Genomic DNA, 17018 nt, shown 5'->3' on the forward strand with positions numbered 1-17018 from the left:
TTAGCGAAAGTTTCACTCGGGTGTATCACGGTCACAGCCCGAGAATAGTCGCAACAACAGCCGCTAGATGTCACCAGTTTCAAGCGCCTGATACATGCTGTGCCGCAGGGCTTGGTGTGTAGTTCTCAGAACGCTCGCTAGATGTCAGGGATGTCGACCGCCTGAATCATACTGTGCCGCAATGCACAAAGGCCTGCCGGCGCAGCAGTCCTGGCGAGCGACTTGTAGACAGACAAAACGGAAAGAGAGGAGATTGATGTTTGCATTTTGTGGATATTACAGCACTTCTAAAGAAACGGTTTTGAAATGAATTATCTGTCTAGAGATATCATTCTAATGTGCCATATTAACTTGCTTTCCGATTGGAGACCACATCGAAGGCTTCCGAATACGAACTCGTGCTCAGAGATCCAATCGACTGAGCAGTGAGCAGTCTCTCTCTCTCTCTCTCTCTCTCTCTCTCTCTCTCTCTCTCTCTCTCTCTCTCTCTCTCTCTCTCTCTCTCTCTCTCTCTCTCTCTCTCTCTCTCTCTCCCTCAGGTATTTTGATCAGTATCAACTACACGGCCAACCTGATGTCGTTTCTGACAGTCAGTCGGCCGGAGGCTCCCATCAGCAGCCTGGACGAGTTTTCCGCCCGGGACGACTGGACGTTCGCGATGGAGAGCGGTGTGGGCATCATAGGGGATTGGGCGGTAAGACGACGGGAGGGTGCCTGCATAGCTGCTTCTGACTAGCATGGATAGGTATGCTGAATTGTAACCGGTTGTTCAATGTCAAGGATTATTTTTGGTTCAATCATCCAGTTCAATTAAAGTTAAATAATTCAACAACCAACCATGAACGTGTATCGACTAATAAAACTTCAATTGAATATTATTGGGGTTAATCTACTGAACCAGTAGTCAGTAGATGCGTTTCTATTGAACATGTAAATTTATATTTCATTCTGCAAAGGACGTTCCTTCATGCGTACCGTTGCCAATTTCCCAACGATGAGATGTTTCCATGGTAACCATCCGCGCCTCCTCTGCAGACGAGTCGCTTCCCCAGCGAAATGTCGCGTTTCCATGGTAACCATCCGCACCTCCTCTGCTGCAGAAGAGTGCCTCGGCCAGTGAGCGCCACCTATACCGTCGCGTGGTGACCGGCGAGCGGTTCCTCGCCCTGAACGGCACCCCGGAGGTCATGGCGCGCGCCGCGCGGCCCAACACGCTCCTCTACTACAACATGCCGATGCTGTTCAAGTGGCTGGAGGAGGACGCGTGCCACCTGCTTCCGCTGCGGAAGAAGCACCCCCACCGCCGGGAGGAGCCCAACTACCTGGTTCTGCGCAGGGGACTGGGCGCGCTCAGAAACAGGATGAACAAACTGTGAGTCCAAAGATAGGCTATTGATAACCTTAACCCTATTCCTGGCGGGCTCCGCCGGGACAAGAAACTGGCGGGGGGGGGCCGATTCGGCCCCCCCCCTGAGATCTCGAGAACGAAGCAAGATAGCGACAAGCAGTAAACGGCATCGGATACGCACGGCCAAGATCTACAATTTTTACTAAGGTCATTTTCAGGTCAGGTCAAAGATGACGTCACAGGGGTCGAAAAAGTCAAAATGGCGGCGCTAGATATGGAGAGAGTTTTTCTCGAATAACTTTCGAATTAGTCAAGATAGGAACAAACTACTATGGACGTCAAACTCCTTGAGACCCCACTTTTTTGCGATAACTTTTAAATGCGTCAACTCTCGTTGACAATATTCAGGCAATGTGTGTTTCAGAACCTGCCGAAACTTTTATTTCTAAGGTATTTTGACGCCAAACGATTATGAAAGGTACTTCTCATTCACTCGTAATGCTAAGGTCAATTCAGGCCCGGGAAGAGGCTTGCGCTCGGCCACACTCGAGCCCCGCCACCAGCGCCATCTGCTCTTAATGTCATCTACCAGCGCCCGCTACCGCTACCAGCCACCGCCCACCATCAAGCCTGAATGGAGCGAGAGACGCGAGTGACCGGTCGCCGGGCAAGGAGCGCCGGAGGGGTAGGGCGGAGCTTAGCGCTGACGTCATTACGTGGCTCCGCCCCATGAGCGCGTAGCCTCTACCCAAACAGCAGATTCGGTCCGTGAAATTTAACATTACGAGTGAATGAGAAGTACCTTTCATAATCGTTTGGCGTCAAAATACCTTAGTAATAAAAGTTTCGGCAGGTTCTGAAACACACATTGCCAGAATATTGTCAACGAGAGTTGACGCATTTAAGAATTATCGCAAAAAAGTGGGGTCTCAAGGGGTTTGACGTCCATAGTAAGTGCATCATCGTGATCCTCTCGTCAATCCGCATCGAATGATATATACAGGGTGTCCCATAAGTTCGTTCTCACCTAAATTTTACGTTTTTAGGCTCTCTTGCTTAAAGACACGCTGAAATTGGTTCGTTACTGAGCTTACGTGGTTGCCATGGCTGGTAGAAATATGCTCCACAGTAACTAATTTCTGTAGACAAAATAGTTTTTGCTAGAGAGCCCGTTTCCTACACAGACGGCTAACGCCGCAACATAGAGGTCTCCAATACGGGTACGTCTCGGTATTTAGTCAGCACGTGACCATTCGCGACGATTGAGGGTGATTGAGGCTACCAGTCTGTAGACAATGTCCATCGCTAACTGGACGCACAGTCAGCAAGTGACACCGATGATTTGTCGGGAGTCAATCATTGCAAGTTTATCCTCTTTTTTGTCAGCTCTCAGGAGTGAGTCATGTGGCCAAAACTGTGTGGCGCCAAAGTGGCCATCAAAAAGGTCAAAGGGTTAGAAAGATGGTAAGCAGACTTTTCAGGATGGATTACCAGCTGTCTAAAATTGTTCTTACGGGGTACATAACTCAAGGTGACTTAAGCTTTGCTTACCGGAGGGCTCAAAACAGTCAAAAACGTCTTAAAATGGCCAAACATGAGTTTCGTTATGCCTGAGGCTAAAAAAACTAAAGGGTTGAGGACATCAACCAGGTCATCTGGACTAACTAGTCCACGTTCGAGATGAAACACCCGTCCAAACCCGAAAACAACCCCATAAGGGCGAAGGAGGAGGCCTCCGTTTCGTCCCGTTATGTTCCTATGCGAAAGGCCAAGATCACGGTATTGTGGGGTTATAGGCGTCCAGACGCTGACCAGGTTGCGATTGGTGTCCCAGAAACAGCTTAGGGAAGCATAATGCTTTTCCAAGAAAATCTAGGAGGAGTTTCAGCCCTCAAGCGGAACTCGAACCGCGAGTATGAACACATTTATAGAGGAGAAAATGGCATCCGAGAGGTCGTAGGCCCATCTTCAGGCAAGACAGTGCATCAGTGCACAGGCCGAGCAAAGCTTAAAAGCGGTGGAAGGAGACTGTGACAGGCGTTTGTGGCAAGACCACATGCCAGGCACCTCATCGGATCAAAATTTCATAAAAAATTGTTGGTTATGCTGAAATTTAGGCTCGTCGAAGCGTAGCGCTGTTCCAGCCTCGAGGAGCTCACGGCGCATGTCAAGTCAGTCTGGGTTAACTTTAAGCCTGCTATGCAGCCAAACATGCCGGTTGGCATGCCGCAGCATGTGTTCATGTGTTTGCCTATTAAATGGGGAGCACATTGAGGGGTCATAAATATATCAAAACGCAAAGTACTCTGTTTCACATGCAAATAAAATGTGAGAACGAACTTATGGGACACCCTGTATGTTGACCTCGAAAGGTCAAGGTCAAAGGTTGACCTCAGGTCACGTGACCTCGAGGTCATCATGTATATCATTCGATGCGTCTTGACGAGCTGAACACAATGAGACCATCCACGCGTCTGTATCTTGTTCCTGTACGGAGTTATTGGCCAAAAACCTTTGGTGACCTTTGATGACGTCACATGACCTCACAGCTGCCCAACAGCAAAACAGACCTCAAGGTAGTGAAGGTTGATCGTATATGAAGTCATGTATGGTATATGGGGCCATTCCGACCCGTTTTAGTGGTAAAAACAGGGAGTTGATTTTTCCCCCATTGACTTATAATGGGGAGGTCGCGAAATTGACCTGACCTTAGGTCACCGATATCAAAATTCCGAGATATACAAATTGCACATACTGGTACCCTAACTAAAGCCTGAAGAGAAGAAATTGATCGGTCAAAAACTCTAGCTCTGGCGTGATTGCAAACTTTTCTGAGGTAGGGTCACCAAACCGCCTCTGGTGACCTGACCTGAGGTCAGATCAACTCAAAATTTTCAGACATGTTGCGTAGAAGCCTTTTAGGAAAAGTCAGAAAATTTGAGCTTCCTAGCTCAACGCGTTTGGGAGAAATAACCAAAAAACCTCAGGGGGGGGGGGGCTCCTGAGGCCCGCCCCCGCCAGGAATAGGGTTAAGACGGTGTGAAGCAATCTTCAGATAAATCGCTAATTAATGATAGATTGGCGATAAACCTAAAACAGAGCACTGATTCATTTTTATTGCAACTTGCATACGAATTTAACATATAAATTGGTTTATTAAATTTCACAATCACTATATACCTATCAGGGTTGAAAGAGCAAATCAATTTCAAATGACATGACAATGAAAGCCGCTCTTCCAAACAGACCCGCACCACATCCATTAGCACAGATTGTTGGTCCTGGGACCTGGCCTTGGGACACAATCAAACCCCTCCCCCTGCCCCCTCCCCGACCCCACTGAGGCGACCATTGGCCAGGGCACCGTACAATGAAATGACACTCAGCGCATTGTTTACTAGCTAAGTCTGCGAAACGACATTGCGCTCAAGCTATAAAACTGCCAAATAATAATCCGGCGCTGTAAAGTTAACGACTGCGCTTTCCCGCACGGCCGATTCTATCTTGTTTATACACGAAGCTTAAAATTGCAATGAGACCTTTACGAAACGAGTGGTATGCGATGGTACTGTCGGCTCCGCCATATCAAAGTGGCCTAGCTGATCGGTGTTAGGTTCATAGCACGTTTGCTGGCATTCCAAACAGCAGATGGCACGCAAAGCTACAATGCAGTAACTTTGCAAACACCCAGTTTAGTGAGTACGATAAGTATTGCAAGGTGCGACTGCATGTACAAAATGCATCATTGGCTCTAAAAATCATCATATAACCATAAAATAGTCTAGGCATATGGGCCGTGAGCATTATGTTGTATCAAATATTTTCTCTGTTGCAGCAAGCTCATGAATTAGGGTAGCGCTATGATTTTCATATTTTAGGCAACCGGGGTGTCGAACCGTTTTGACTGAGGCCTATTGGATGGACAACCATCTCTTCATCGACTCCAGTCTCATCTCAAGGTTTTGGATTTGTGTCTCTATTGTGATGTTTGAACTAGAACATGAATGATGAAACGTACTTCACGCTTACAACCAAAGTAAAATGCATTTATCGACGCATACCAAAAGGCTCATCACACAGCGTAACGCCCAGGTAACTGCGGACTAAGTAATGAAGATAAACTACATGTTAAACACGTTGTTTACACGTTAAACACGCTGTTAAACACGTTGTTAAACACGTGTCGCCAACCACGTAATTGATATGCCAGCAGTGACGTCTCTCCCCACATCGTGTGTCCACAGTCTGCAGCGTCTGCTGCAGTCCGGCGCCGTGGACCGCCTGCGGCGCCGCTGGTTCGGCCACGGCCGCCGCCTCTGCGCCGCCGTGGCCGCCGTGCGGCCGCTGACGCTGGCCGACCTGGCCGCCGTGCTGGCGGTCACGCCGCTGGCCGCCGCCGCCGGCTGCCTGCTGCTGGGCGTGGAGCTGCTGGTCAGGCGGCTGAGCAGACGGCGGGACCAGCAGCGGCGGCAGGGGGCTCTGGGGGAGGGGGAGGTCTGCGACAGCGTCCGGGGTAGGGAGTGGTAGGGGCAAACTGAAGACGGACACTTTTTGTGATGCTTGAGTCGACCGATTAGTTTGTATTACATGCATAACATGTGAGAGAAGAAAATGTAAAACACTGGTTGCAGAGACATTGTGATTGAACGGGGTCGCCCTGCCCCCTAGGTCGATTGCCCCGACACCTGGTGGCCAACTGACCACGGCTATTGAAGCGGCGAAAGGGGTGCTACTGACGGGGTCTGTACCTTCATAGCATAGTATAGTATCTATGACCGTGCTTCATAGTTTTTATGTCCTTAGGTGATTGCCTAACTCATCATTATTTTCGTCTGATAACAAATATACCTGAAAATCACATCCTTTCGTCTGTTTAGATGCTGGTTCACGGGGGTGATCCAATATGGCAAAACTAAATAATAGTGTAAATAAAGTTTATTTGCTTGTTGTAACATAACTGAGCTACTTATATAAGTTTCATTTCTTTACAGAATGATCAAAATGCAAAAAACATTTTCAGAATTCTAAGCATTGTACGTTTCTCAGCATTGAATTACAACCACAAGTGCACAGATGGCATTCATCACAAAAGATAAGCGGCGTTTACAGCAAAATGAGGGCGATTGGCAAGCTACTTAAGCCGCGCCCTGCTGGGGGGGGGGGGGGGGTGTGTGAACACCCCCTTTGTGGTTTTTCGCAAATATCTCAAAAACGGCGGCGCTCCGCGCCGCCGTTTTTGGTACACCTTATTACGCATCAATTCTACACATGTTGTGAAAATTTCAGGCCAAGGTCATTCAAGGTCAGGTCACCAGGTCACTTGAAGTGACCTCACCTCATAAAAAGTTTCAATGTCTGCCATTGCTACACCAAGTGACCGATCGCTTTGAAACTTTCAGCGCTTGATAAGGGTAACAGTATCTATAAAATGTATATCTCAGAATTTTGATATCGGTGACCTAAGGTCAGGTCAATTTTGCGACCTCCCCATTATAAGTCAATGGGAGAAAATTGAAATGCGCCTCTTTTCGACAAAAGACATGGTAAACACTCCCAAACATGGAATTACAAGTGGTTTAAGCACACTGAACATGAAAATGGTGTCCATGACCCCTATTTATGCCCCTGAGGTCATCTCAGGTCACGAATGGTGTCTAACAGTTTTTCGCAAATAGCTTTTGATAGAGGCATGCTAGAGCGGTGAAAACGCCTTAGATGTGTTCAGCTCGACGATACGGATCGACTGATATGGAAAACGACCTTTTCCGGTCAGGTCATGACCTTGACCTGAGGTCAAATTTTCAAGTTGACCTTTCAAGGTCAAGTTATAGTTCATTCGATGCGTCTTGACGAGAGGAACACGATGCCGGTAAAAGTAAGCTCGTACAAGGCTTGGGTCAAAAATTATTGCAGAAAAACTGTTTCCGAAAAAATCGGCTATTTTTGCAGTTTTTGCCCCCTGCAGGCAAAACCGTTGACGTTAGGTCAAATCTGAGAGAATTATTCAGAAAGGGCGTTAATAGGGCTATCGAATGCGCTTTTCCGCGGCGCTTTAGCTCGCGGCGCTTTGGTTCCCGAGTTATGCGTTGGCTTCCTGGAAATTGTCGACATTCGACCTGAAAATCGGCGAAATTTTGCCTTTAATGACCTCTGGTGACCTGACCTTTGACCTGACCAAAAAAGTGACCGAAGTGATTTCGTCATTATTTTTGGCACTCTTTCGAACGCCGCCTTCCGCGTATCGCTACGTGGCCCAGGAGCCGAGTTAGAAGGGGGGGTGTTCAAACCCCCCCCCAGCAGGGCGTGGAAATCCAGGACCCCCAGCCGGGCGCGGGTTAAAAAATATAGGTGGTGCGTCTATTGTATTCATGCCACAAGTAGATGGCCTGCTCAAATGTGCATAAACAATTAATCATCGATACATCTTTATCTCCGTCTCAATAACAGAACCGGTGCGCTAAGATAACGCTCACATTGTGAAGACTAACACTGGTGCTGAGGTCACCACTGGGCCGGCGCTCTGTGCTCGGCCTCAGCATTTGGTGTTGAGCTGCCTCTCACAGCAGCTGAAGATGGAGGGCAGACTGCGCGCTCTCCTGGCTCGGGCGGCGCCGGCTGCAGCCCCGGCCCTCCCTCTGGCGGCGCTGTCCGCGGTCCCCTGCCGCCGCTGCTGGTCCCGCCGTCTGCTGAGCCGCCTGACCAGCAGCTCCCCGCCCAGCAGCAGGCAGCCGGCGGCGGCGGCCAGCGGCGTGACGGCCAGCACGGCGGCCAGGTCGGCCAGCGTCAGCGGCCGCACGGCGGCCACGGCGGCGCAGAGGCGGCGGCCGTGGCCGAACCAGCGGCGCCGCAGGCGGTCCACGGCGCCGGACTGCAGCAGACGCTGCAGACTGTGGACACACGATGTGGGGAGGGAGGTACCGCCGGGTACCGGTCATAGCACTGTCATGATAGACGCTCAGAGACAGTCGCAGCAGACTGACAGCACGCAGTGAGGGAAAGGGCAAAGGCATTAACTCATCAATGACATGGGTGGCGACTGGTGAGGTTAACAGAGAAAAATGTAATAAAGTAAATTATTTTTATAATACATCGCCCACGTAGTCACTCAAGTCAATTAAAATTTTTCGATATGCTGCTATGTGTAAGTACATATACATTGTATTTCAGCTGAGACAAGTATAATAACACGGAACAAAAATGATAGACGAACGCGTTTCGGCTAAATCGCCGTCATCAGCGTCTAAAAGGAGAACTTTTTTCTCCTTTTAGACGCTGGTGACGGCGATTTAGCCGAAACGCGTTCGTCTATCATTTTTGTTCCGTGTTATTGTACATATACATATAATACATAAAATTCACGATATAGAATTCTACATACTATTGCAAAAAATCGGCCCCTTTGCCCGTAGAGCGTTCGATGTCGTCGTGATTCTAACTCTCCCCCCTACCCCCCCCCCCCTAGTCCCCCACTCACACGTGGTTCATCCTGTCCCGGAGGTGTCCGAGGCCCTTCCTGAGCACCAGGTACTCCGGCACCGTCCACTCCTCGGGCAGCTCCTCGCTCGGCAGCTGAACGAGCCGACACGCCTCCGATCCGACACGGTGGAAAATGAGCTTCAGATCATAGAGCACCAACGTGCGCGGCTGGGTGGCGCGGAGCATGTTTTCCACCGTGCCGTCGAGGGGCGCGAAGCGGCTCCGTTCTGTGATCAGACGGTAGAGGTCGCGCCGGGCCGGCGTACTGTTGCGCTGCGGGCAGGGTCATTGGTCAAACATCAGGTCAGGTCAGGTCAGAGTCCAGGGGCCATAATAATATCGAGCCATTGGCTGCAAATAAAAATCGAGCCAAATAAAAGAGCCCCTGGTAACCACGCATGTCAAAGTACATAAATGCGTTCTTCTGCTCCCTTTTGGCTGCTCAGCTCAGAATCAGAAATAAAACGCACTGAGGCTTAATGTTTTTCTATAACAAATAACATTGGTCTCAGGTCTGAGGTCAAAGCCGAGTCCAAATGAAGTCAAATGTGGTATTGTGAAGTCAATTCTTATACAACACATCAGAGTAAAGTTACGCTTGTAGAATGCACGGATAACCAGAGCGCTGCCACTAACAGATAACAAGAAAATAACACCATATTGGACCGTTTAACCACTACTATCTGTCTGATTCACAAAGTATCTGCGACTTACTGCCCAATCTCCAACACTGCCGTAGCCTTCCTCCATTACCAGCGTCCAGTCCTCGTTAGCAATAAACTCCTCCAAGCTGCTGATGGGAGCTTCCGGCCGACTAACGGTTAGGTAGGACATCAGGTTGGCCGTGTAGTTGATACTGATCAAAATACCTGAGACAGGGAGAGAGAGAGAGAGAGAGAGAGAGAGAGAGAGAGAGAGAGAGAGAGAGAGAGAGAGAGAGAGAGAGAGAGAGAGAGAGGGAGAGAGAGTGAGAGGAGAGAGAGAGAGAGAGAGAGAGAAAGAGAAAGAGAGAGAGAGAGAGAGAGAGAGAGAGAGAGAGAGAGAGAGAGAGAGAGAGAGAGAGAGAGAGAGAGAGAGAGAGAGAGAGAGAGAGAGAGAGAGAGGAGACAGCACGCCTCAGTTGAGTACGCTTTTGAGTGCAAGTCGGTGCTTTGATGCCAATTGATTATGTATGTCGATTGAGAAAAAGTGTTTCAATCAGGTAAATTAAACCTCCTGCTCCCCATGTAAATTAAAAACAGTTTTTATTTGCGGTCGGAAAAACACGCATTGTTGTAACACGTGATTCGTGTAGAGCATGTGTTACAGGGCACGATCACATGACGCCATTCATGAGGTCGACATTGATTGGTGTAAGACGAAACACGTCAGTTCAGCACAGACAGGTCTTGCATGGCGGCTGCGTTAAATAATTTATCATGCTTAAAGGTAGTGTGCCAGCTTTCTTGGACCATATGGAGTTAATGACCCGGATAAGGAGAACCGGATTTTTAGAACTTATCCATACCTTCAAAACTTATGGAAACGTCTTAAATTCTTCAAATTTTGAGTACCCCAGTGCGAAATTCGCCCCGACGGGTTGTCGGTCGTACCCCAACCACATTTCACACCACTATGAACAATAAATGCACACACTAAAATTGCTATTACCGATAGGCTCATCCAATCAAGTTTCGATAAACCCGTTCATCATCATCTCCTGCGGTTTCGAACACGCCTGTTGGGTGGCTTCTGATGCTCGTCGAGGTCGGAATTTCCAAATACGCGTGGTGCGTCGGGCCGCGCGCTCTGACTTCGGCCAAGAAAAATGCGTCAGCTGATCATTGTCATTTCTGCCACTTGCGTGTGGTGTAATGGGGTCATAACTTAAGAGACGGCTGTTTCATATCAATTATTTTACATAAAATCATATTTCAAACCACAAATTAATGTTCGACAGCCAAATTTAAGAAACAATACCAATACAGGCTTACAGTCTAAGGCTCGACATTGTGTTGTCTACGATTAGACAGCTGATAACTCATTCCCGTACGTCGTATGGTCGTAACACTATAATGACCTTTGCTTATTGTCACAAGTGCGCCGCATTCGCGATTGTTGCCCGACGCCTGTTTGCAGGTGAGCCCACTACAGTTGTTATACATATCTAAAAACCGATAAACTTTTAGGCGAAAAAGGCACTATTCCAGGCCCATTTTTGATTTTTTTTGCGATATTAGGTAAAAACAGAAGCTTCTTATCCTAGGAAAAATAAAACGGGAAATCTTTCCAAGGTGGCACACTACCTTTAACCCGCGCACCGACTTCTGCGCCAACTTCGCACCGACAAGGGGGGGGGGGGCGGATGACCGCCCCCTGAGATCTCGAGAACGAAGCAAGATAGCGACAAGCGGTAAACGGCATCGGATACGCACGGTCAAGATCTACAATTTTTACTAAGGTCATTTTCAGGTCAGGTCAAAGATGACGTCACAGGGGTCGAAAAAGTCAAAATGGCGGCGCTAGATATGGAGAGGAGTTTTTCTCGAATAACTTTCGAATTAGTCAAGATAGGAACAAACGAAGGGCATCATCGTGATCCTTCCGTCAATCCGCATCGAATGATATGTATGTTGACCTCGAAAGGTCAAGGTCAAAGGTTGACCTCAGGTCACGTGACCTCGAGGTCATCATGTATATCATTCGATGCGTCTTGACGAGCTGAACACAATGAGACCATCCACGCGTCTGTATCTTGTTCCTGTACGGAGTTATTGGCCAAAAACCTTTGGTGACCTTTGATGACGTCACATGACCTCACAGCTGCCCAACAGCAAAACAGACCTCAAGGTAGTGAAGGTTGATCGTATATGAAGTCATGTATGGTATATGGGGCCATTCCGACCCGTTTTAGTGGTAAAAACAGGGAGTTGATTTTTCCCCCATTGACTTATACCTAATGGGGAGGTCGCGAAATTGACCTGACCTTAGGTCACCGATATCAAAATTCCGAGATAAACAAATTGTAGCTACTAATGACCTAATAACATCATGCGACTTTCAAAGGTCTCCGACATCTACTGTAGCTCTGGCACGGTGACAAAGTTGCAAAAAAGTGACTTGAGGTTGGGTCATTCAAAGTGACCTGGTGACCTGACCTTGAAAGGTAGGAGGTTCAAACCTGCACACCATGTGTAAAATTGATGAGGGAATAGTCGTACCAAATTTCGCGGCACTACGCGCCTCGGTTTTCCCGCTATTTGCGAAAAACCTCAGGGGGGGGCGGATATCCGCCCCCCCCCGTCGGTGCGCGGGTTAAATCAATGGCTGGCCTTCGCACAGTGCCCATCGTTTGCGGCCGAACACGGGGATAGCCGCAATGATTTGGGAATCGCTCAAGCGGCAGCTATGCTATGCTTCTACTGACGGCTCAGATTGTCAGTGAAGCAGTGCCATTAACCCGCGCCCTGCTGGGGGGGGTGTTTGAACACCCTCCCTTGTGGTTTTTCGCGAATATCTCAAAAACGGCGGCGCGGAGCGCCGCCGTTTTTGGTACACCTTATCATACATCAATTCTACACATGTTGTGAAAATTTCAGACCAAGGTCATTCAAGGTCAGGTCACCAGGTCACTTGAAGTGACCTCACCTCATAAAAACTTTCAATGTCTGTCATAGCTACACCGAGTGACCGATCGCTTTGAAACTTTCAGCGATTGCTGAGAGCAATAGCATGTACAAAATGTATATCTCAGAATTTTGATATCGATGACCTAAGGTCAGGTCAATTTTGCGACCTCCCCATTATAAGTCAATGGGAGAAAATTGAAATGCGCCTCTTTTGGATGAAAGACATTATAAACACTCCCAAACACCGAATTACAAGTGGTTTAGACACACGGAACTTGAAAATGGTGTCCGTGACCACCCTTGTTTATGCCCTGAGGTCATCTTAGGTCACGAATGGTATCTAACAGTTTTTCGCAAATAACTTTTGATAGAGGCATGCTAGAGCGGTGAAAATGCCTTAGATGTGTTCAGCTCGACGATACGGATCGACTGATATGCAACATGACCCTTTCCGGTCAGGTCATGACCTTGACCTGAGGTCAAATTTTCAAGTTGACCTTTCAAGGTCAAGTCATAGTTCATTCGATGCGTCTTGACGAGAGGAACACGATGCCGGTAAAAGTAAGCTCGTACAAGGCTTGGGTCAAAAGTTATTGCAGAAAAACTGTTTTCGAAAAAATCGGCTATTTTTGCAGTTTTTGCCCCCTGCAGGCAAAACCGTTGACGTTAGTGTAGTGTATCGAGTACCTAGTGCATCGGGTGTCCGAGGCTCGGCATCGGGCCCCCGGTAATACGAGTGTGAGGCGGCCGCACCCTGCTCGGCTCCAGTCAGAGCCAGCAGTCGAGAGGCTCCGCCCGGCCGCACAGCACGACAGTGCCTTAGTGTTTTGCACCGCGAGTTTGTGAGAATACATCGGAACCCGGAGACGGCGGTGGACACTACATCTGGCGACGAGGACGAGATCCTGAATACTACCGACGATGAACGTCGAGGGGGTGTCGCCGCCAACTCCGTTCCTGGCGAGACCAGGAAAACCAGCACTGCCCTGGAGTGACTGGATTTTCAGTTTCCACAACTACCTGACTGCCCTGGGAGGTGAGGCCTACAGCACGGAGAGGAAGACGGCTCTCCTTCTGCACTGTGTCGGCGCCGAGGCGCAACGGGTGTACCGTACCCTACCGGTCCAGCCGAGGAGAGAAGACGAAGACGAGTTCCATTCGGCTGAGCGGCAGCTCGCCGAGTTTTATGAACCTCAGGTCAACGTGATCGCGGAGCGGTTCTTCTTCCGGCAGCGACGGCAAGAGTCGCACGAGCCGACGGCCGACTACGTGGCGGCGCTGCGCCGCCTGGCAGTAAACTGCTCGTTTGGACAAATGACAGACGCCATGATACGTGACCAAGTCGTGGAAGCAACAGCGCATCCGATTCTCCGCGAGCGTTTTCTGCAGGATAAGGGCCTGACCCTGGACCGCGTTCTGGAGATCGCCGAGGCATTCGAGCGATCCCGACGCGAGGCGACCGCCATGGCCGGGCCGGCGCGGCCCGCCGCCGACGGAGCGCAGTCACTGCATCAGATATCTGACGCTCGTCAGCGCCGCGGGCGCCGGCCCTGGCGACCCGCCCGGCGGCAAGACGACCGCCGCCCCGCCCCTGCCCAGTTGCAAGCCGACCGTCGCCCCGGACCTGCCCAGCTGCGACCGGACACGTGCCCCAGCTGCGGTCGGCGCCAGCACAATGAGCGCGGTCGGTGTCCCGCTACCGGGGCCACGTGCAGGCAGTGTGGGCGGACGGGTCACTTTGCCGTGGTCTGCTGGTCTGGTGAACGGAACGACGACAGAAGGTGTCACGAGCTGACTGTTCTCTGCTGCGCCGTACCAAATACTGATAAGATGATGTGCGAAGTACAGATGGAGGTACCAGGTATCACGCAGACCGTGAATCTGCAAGTTGACACGGGTGCCACGGTGTCCGCTTTAGGACTCGGCATCGCCAGACGTCTCTTCAAAGGCAGTCATCTCAATAGAACGTCTGCTCGTCTGTTCGGTTTTGGTCGACACCAGCTTCAAGTACTTGGCACGCTGCCAGCGCTGGTGACCTACCGTGGACGGCGAGCCAACACAGAGTTCTTCATCATAGATTCCGACGGTGAAGAAGCCGTCATGGGACTGGACCTGCTGAAGCAGTTGGACGTAAACCTGCACCCCGCGAGTGGGGCAATCGATCAGCTGGCGGTCACTGGGAGCGCAGAAGTCCCGGAACCGCCACCGTCTCAGCCCGACCCTGGCGAGATATGCTCACTGACAATGGTCCGTGGCCACCCCGAAGAAGCGGACCTGCATGAAGACAGCTCCGCTGAAGAAGAGGTGATCGCTCTTCTGACAGATGAAGAGAGCGTGCTGACCGAGCAAGACGTCCGCACCGCGGCAGCTGCTGATCCTGAGCTGCAGCAGCTGCGTCATCAGATCAAGCGCGGCTGGCCGAGCAGCGCCAAGGCCTGCCCGGTTGAAGTCCAGCCGTACTTCAAGATGAGACACGAGTTGTGGGTGCGCAACGACGACGTCATCCTGAGAGGAGCCCAACAAGTTGTTGTGCCCGTTCAGCTCCGCCGCAGATACCTGGAGCTGGCGCACAGCGCGCACGACGGAATCGTCCGCATGAAACAGGCGCTGCGGAATCTGGCGTGGTGGCCCGGCATCAACCGTGAGGTGGAGGAGCTGTGCCGAAGTTGCGAGCGCTGCCAGCACAGCGACGCAGTCCTCTCCCAGCGCGCACGCCCTGCGCCCATGCAGCCAGTCGACCTGCCGGACCGCGCCTGGTCGAAACTGGGGATGGATATCGTTGGTCCAATCAACGGAGCACCAGCGACTGCCCGTTACGCCATCACTCTGATTGACTACAGAAGCAAATGGGCGGAAGTCTGCCTGACGTCATCGACTGAGACTGAAGACGTCATCAAGTTCTTGTCAACTGTGTGGGCCAAAGAGGGCTATCCCGACGAGATCGTGACGGACAATGGGCCCCAGTTCACGAGCAGGGAGTTCACTGCGTACCTGACCGCCCGAGGGGTGAAGCACACCAAATCGTCCGTCTACTGGCCTAGAGGCAACTCCGCCGTAGAGCGCTTCAACAAAACGTTCAAGTCGTGGATCACAGACTGTCCACCAGCAGCGTTCATTGACGAGGTACGCAAGAGCCTGGCGGTGTATCGAGCCACCCCACACACGACAACTGGGAAGTCACCGTCAGAGCTCCTGCATGGACGACAGATGAGGCTGAACCTGCCTGTCATTCAGCCGTCAACACCAGGAGCCGACAGTGTGGCGTCTCGAGTTCGACGCCGACAGCAGTCCAACAAGAGGTCCTACGACCGCCGCCGTGGCGTGACGACGCCGCGCATCACTGAGGGCGACTACGTCTGCGTGAGACGGCAGGGACACCGCTCGAAGACGTCCTGTCGGTTCACGTCTCCGGTGCGAGTCACTGGGCGCGTCGGTCCCGCAACGTACCGTCTGGCTGACGGCCGGACCTGGAACGCCGCCCATCTGGCCCGTCTCCCATACGCGCCGGCGTCTCCCTCCGCATCTCCCCCCGCTGGGCCCGGCGAGACCACGTCGACCGCCACGACTTCCGAGGCCGACGCCGCTGGCCCGCTGACCTCGCTCGCCGCTGCTTCTCGCCCGTCGACCGAGACAGCTTGCGAGCCGTCGCCGGACGCCGCCGATGTGAGCGTGCAGCGTCCCAGGCGAAGCGACCGTGTCTGTAGACGACCGGACTACTACGTGTCGCAGTGATGCTGTTCCTTTTTTTTGCGAGAGGGGGGAATGTGTAGTGTATCGAGTACCTAGTGCATCGGGTGTCCGAGGCTCGGCATCGGGCCCCCGGTAATACGAGTGTGAGGCGGCCGCACCCTGCTCGGCTCCAGTCAGAGCCAGCAGTCGAGAGGCTCCGCCCGGCCGCACAGCACGACAGTGCTTTAGTGTTTTTGCACCGCGAGTTTGTGAGAATACATCGGAACCCGGAGACGGTGGTGGACACTACAGTTAGGTCAAATCTGAGGGAATTACTCAGAAAGGGCGTTAATAGGGCTATCGAATGCGCTTTTCCGCGGCGCTGTAGCTCTATTGGTTCCCGAGTTATGCGTTGGCATCTTGGAAATTTTCGACATTCGACCTGGAAATCGGCGAAATTTTGCCTTCAATGACCTCTGGTGACCTGACCTTTGACCTGACCAAAAAATTGACCGAAGTGATTTCGTCATTATTTTTGACGCTCTTTCGAACGCCGCCTTCCGCGTATCGCTACGTGGCCCAGGAGCCGAGTTACAAGGGGGGTGTTCAAACACCCCCCCCCAGCAGGGCGTGGAAATCCAGGACCCCAGCAGGGCGCGGGTTAACCCGCGCCCCAGTGGCGGTCTCAGCCAACTTCGCCCTAGTGAGGGGGGGGGGGCATATGTTACCACCCACCTCTAACTCAAAAACTAAGAGGGCTAGAAAGACGCAGTAAAAAGCAGTCGATAGCTCTCAATGCGTACGTTTGAAAGTATTTCGGTCATTTTTTACCTTAGAGCAATATTGTGGTCACCAGAGGTCATCAAAGGTCAAATTTTGCCAATTGTCATTATATTTTTCAGAAAACATGCCGCTAT

General features: G+C 51.1%; 3 protein-coding genes across 3 annotated transcripts; 2 read left to right on the forward strand and 1 right to left on the reverse strand.

The window, feature by feature from the left end:
* Positions 1-545: 545 nt before the first annotated feature.
* LOC122393577 lies at positions 546-6207 on the forward strand. The gene is made up of 3 exons (XM_043389759.1): positions 546-694; positions 1101-1372; positions 5593-6207. The coding sequence occupies exons 1-3, from the start codon at positions 575-577 to the stop codon at positions 5873-5875; spliced, it is 675 nt and encodes a 224-aa protein (XP_043245694.1). The 5' UTR covers positions 546-574; the 3' UTR covers positions 5876-6207.
* Positions 6208-7811: 1604 nt separating this feature from the next.
* On the reverse strand, positions 7812-9688 carry LOC122393555. Its single transcript, XM_043389727.1, has 3 exons — positions 9539-9688; positions 8823-9097; positions 7812-8235 (listed from the first exon to the last, which is right to left on the reverse strand). The coding sequence occupies exons 1-3, from the start codon at positions 9656-9658 to the stop codon at positions 7881-7883; spliced, it is 750 nt and encodes a 249-aa protein (XP_043245662.1). The 5' UTR covers positions 9659-9688; the 3' UTR covers positions 7812-7880.
* A 5210-nt stretch (positions 9689-14898) lies between these two features.
* Positions 14899-15757, forward strand: LOC122393560 (uncharacterized protein K02A2.6-like). The gene is made up of 2 exons (XM_043389739.1): positions 14899-15555; positions 15680-15757. Exons 1-2 carry the CDS (start codon positions 14899-14901, stop codon positions 15755-15757), a joined length of 735 nt encoding a protein of 244 aa, XP_043245674.1.
* Positions 15758-17018: the final 1261 nt, after the last annotated feature.

The sequence above is a fragment of the Amphibalanus amphitrite genome, unplaced genomic scaffold (assembly GCF_019059575.1).
Source record: "Amphibalanus amphitrite isolate SeventyFive unplaced genomic scaffold, NRLGWU_Aamphi_draft 000542F_arrow, whole genome shotgun sequence".
NCBI classification, from domain to species: domain Eukaryota; kingdom Metazoa; phylum Arthropoda; class Thecostraca; order Balanomorpha; family Balanidae; genus Amphibalanus; species Amphibalanus amphitrite.

Coding starts and splice junctions, on each gene's coding strand:
- LOC122393555 (XM_043389727.1), bottom strand. CDS start 9,658: ATGTCCTACCTAACCGTTAGTCGGCCGGAAGCTCCCATCAGCAGCTTG. Junction 9,098..9,538: donor GCAGTGTTGGAGATTGGGCA/GTAAGTCGCAGA, acceptor CCCTGCCCGCAG/CGCAACAGTACGCCGGCCCG. Junction 8,236..8,822: donor CGGGACAGGATGAACCACGT/GTGAGTGGGGGA, acceptor GTGTGTCCACAG/TCTGCAGCGTCTGCTGCAGT.
- LOC122393577 (XM_043389759.1), top strand. CDS start 575: ATGTCGTTTCTGACAGTCAGTCGGCCGGAGGCTCCCATCAGCAGCCTG. Junction 695..1,100: donor GCATCATAGGGGATTGGGCG/GTAAGACGACGG, acceptor CCTCTGCTGCAG/AAGAGTGCCTCGGCCAGTGA. Junction 1,373..5,592: donor AGAAACAGGATGAACAAACT/GTGAGTCCAAAG, acceptor GTGTGTCCACAG/TCTGCAGCGTCTGCTGCAGT.
- LOC122393560 (XM_043389739.1), top strand. CDS start 14,899: ATGAGACACGAGTTGTGGGTGCGCAACGACGACGTCATCCTGAGAGGA. Junction 15,556..15,679: donor CAGCAGCGTTCATTGACGAG/GTACGCAAGAGC, acceptor CGTCAACACCAG/GAGCCGACAGTGTGGCGTCT.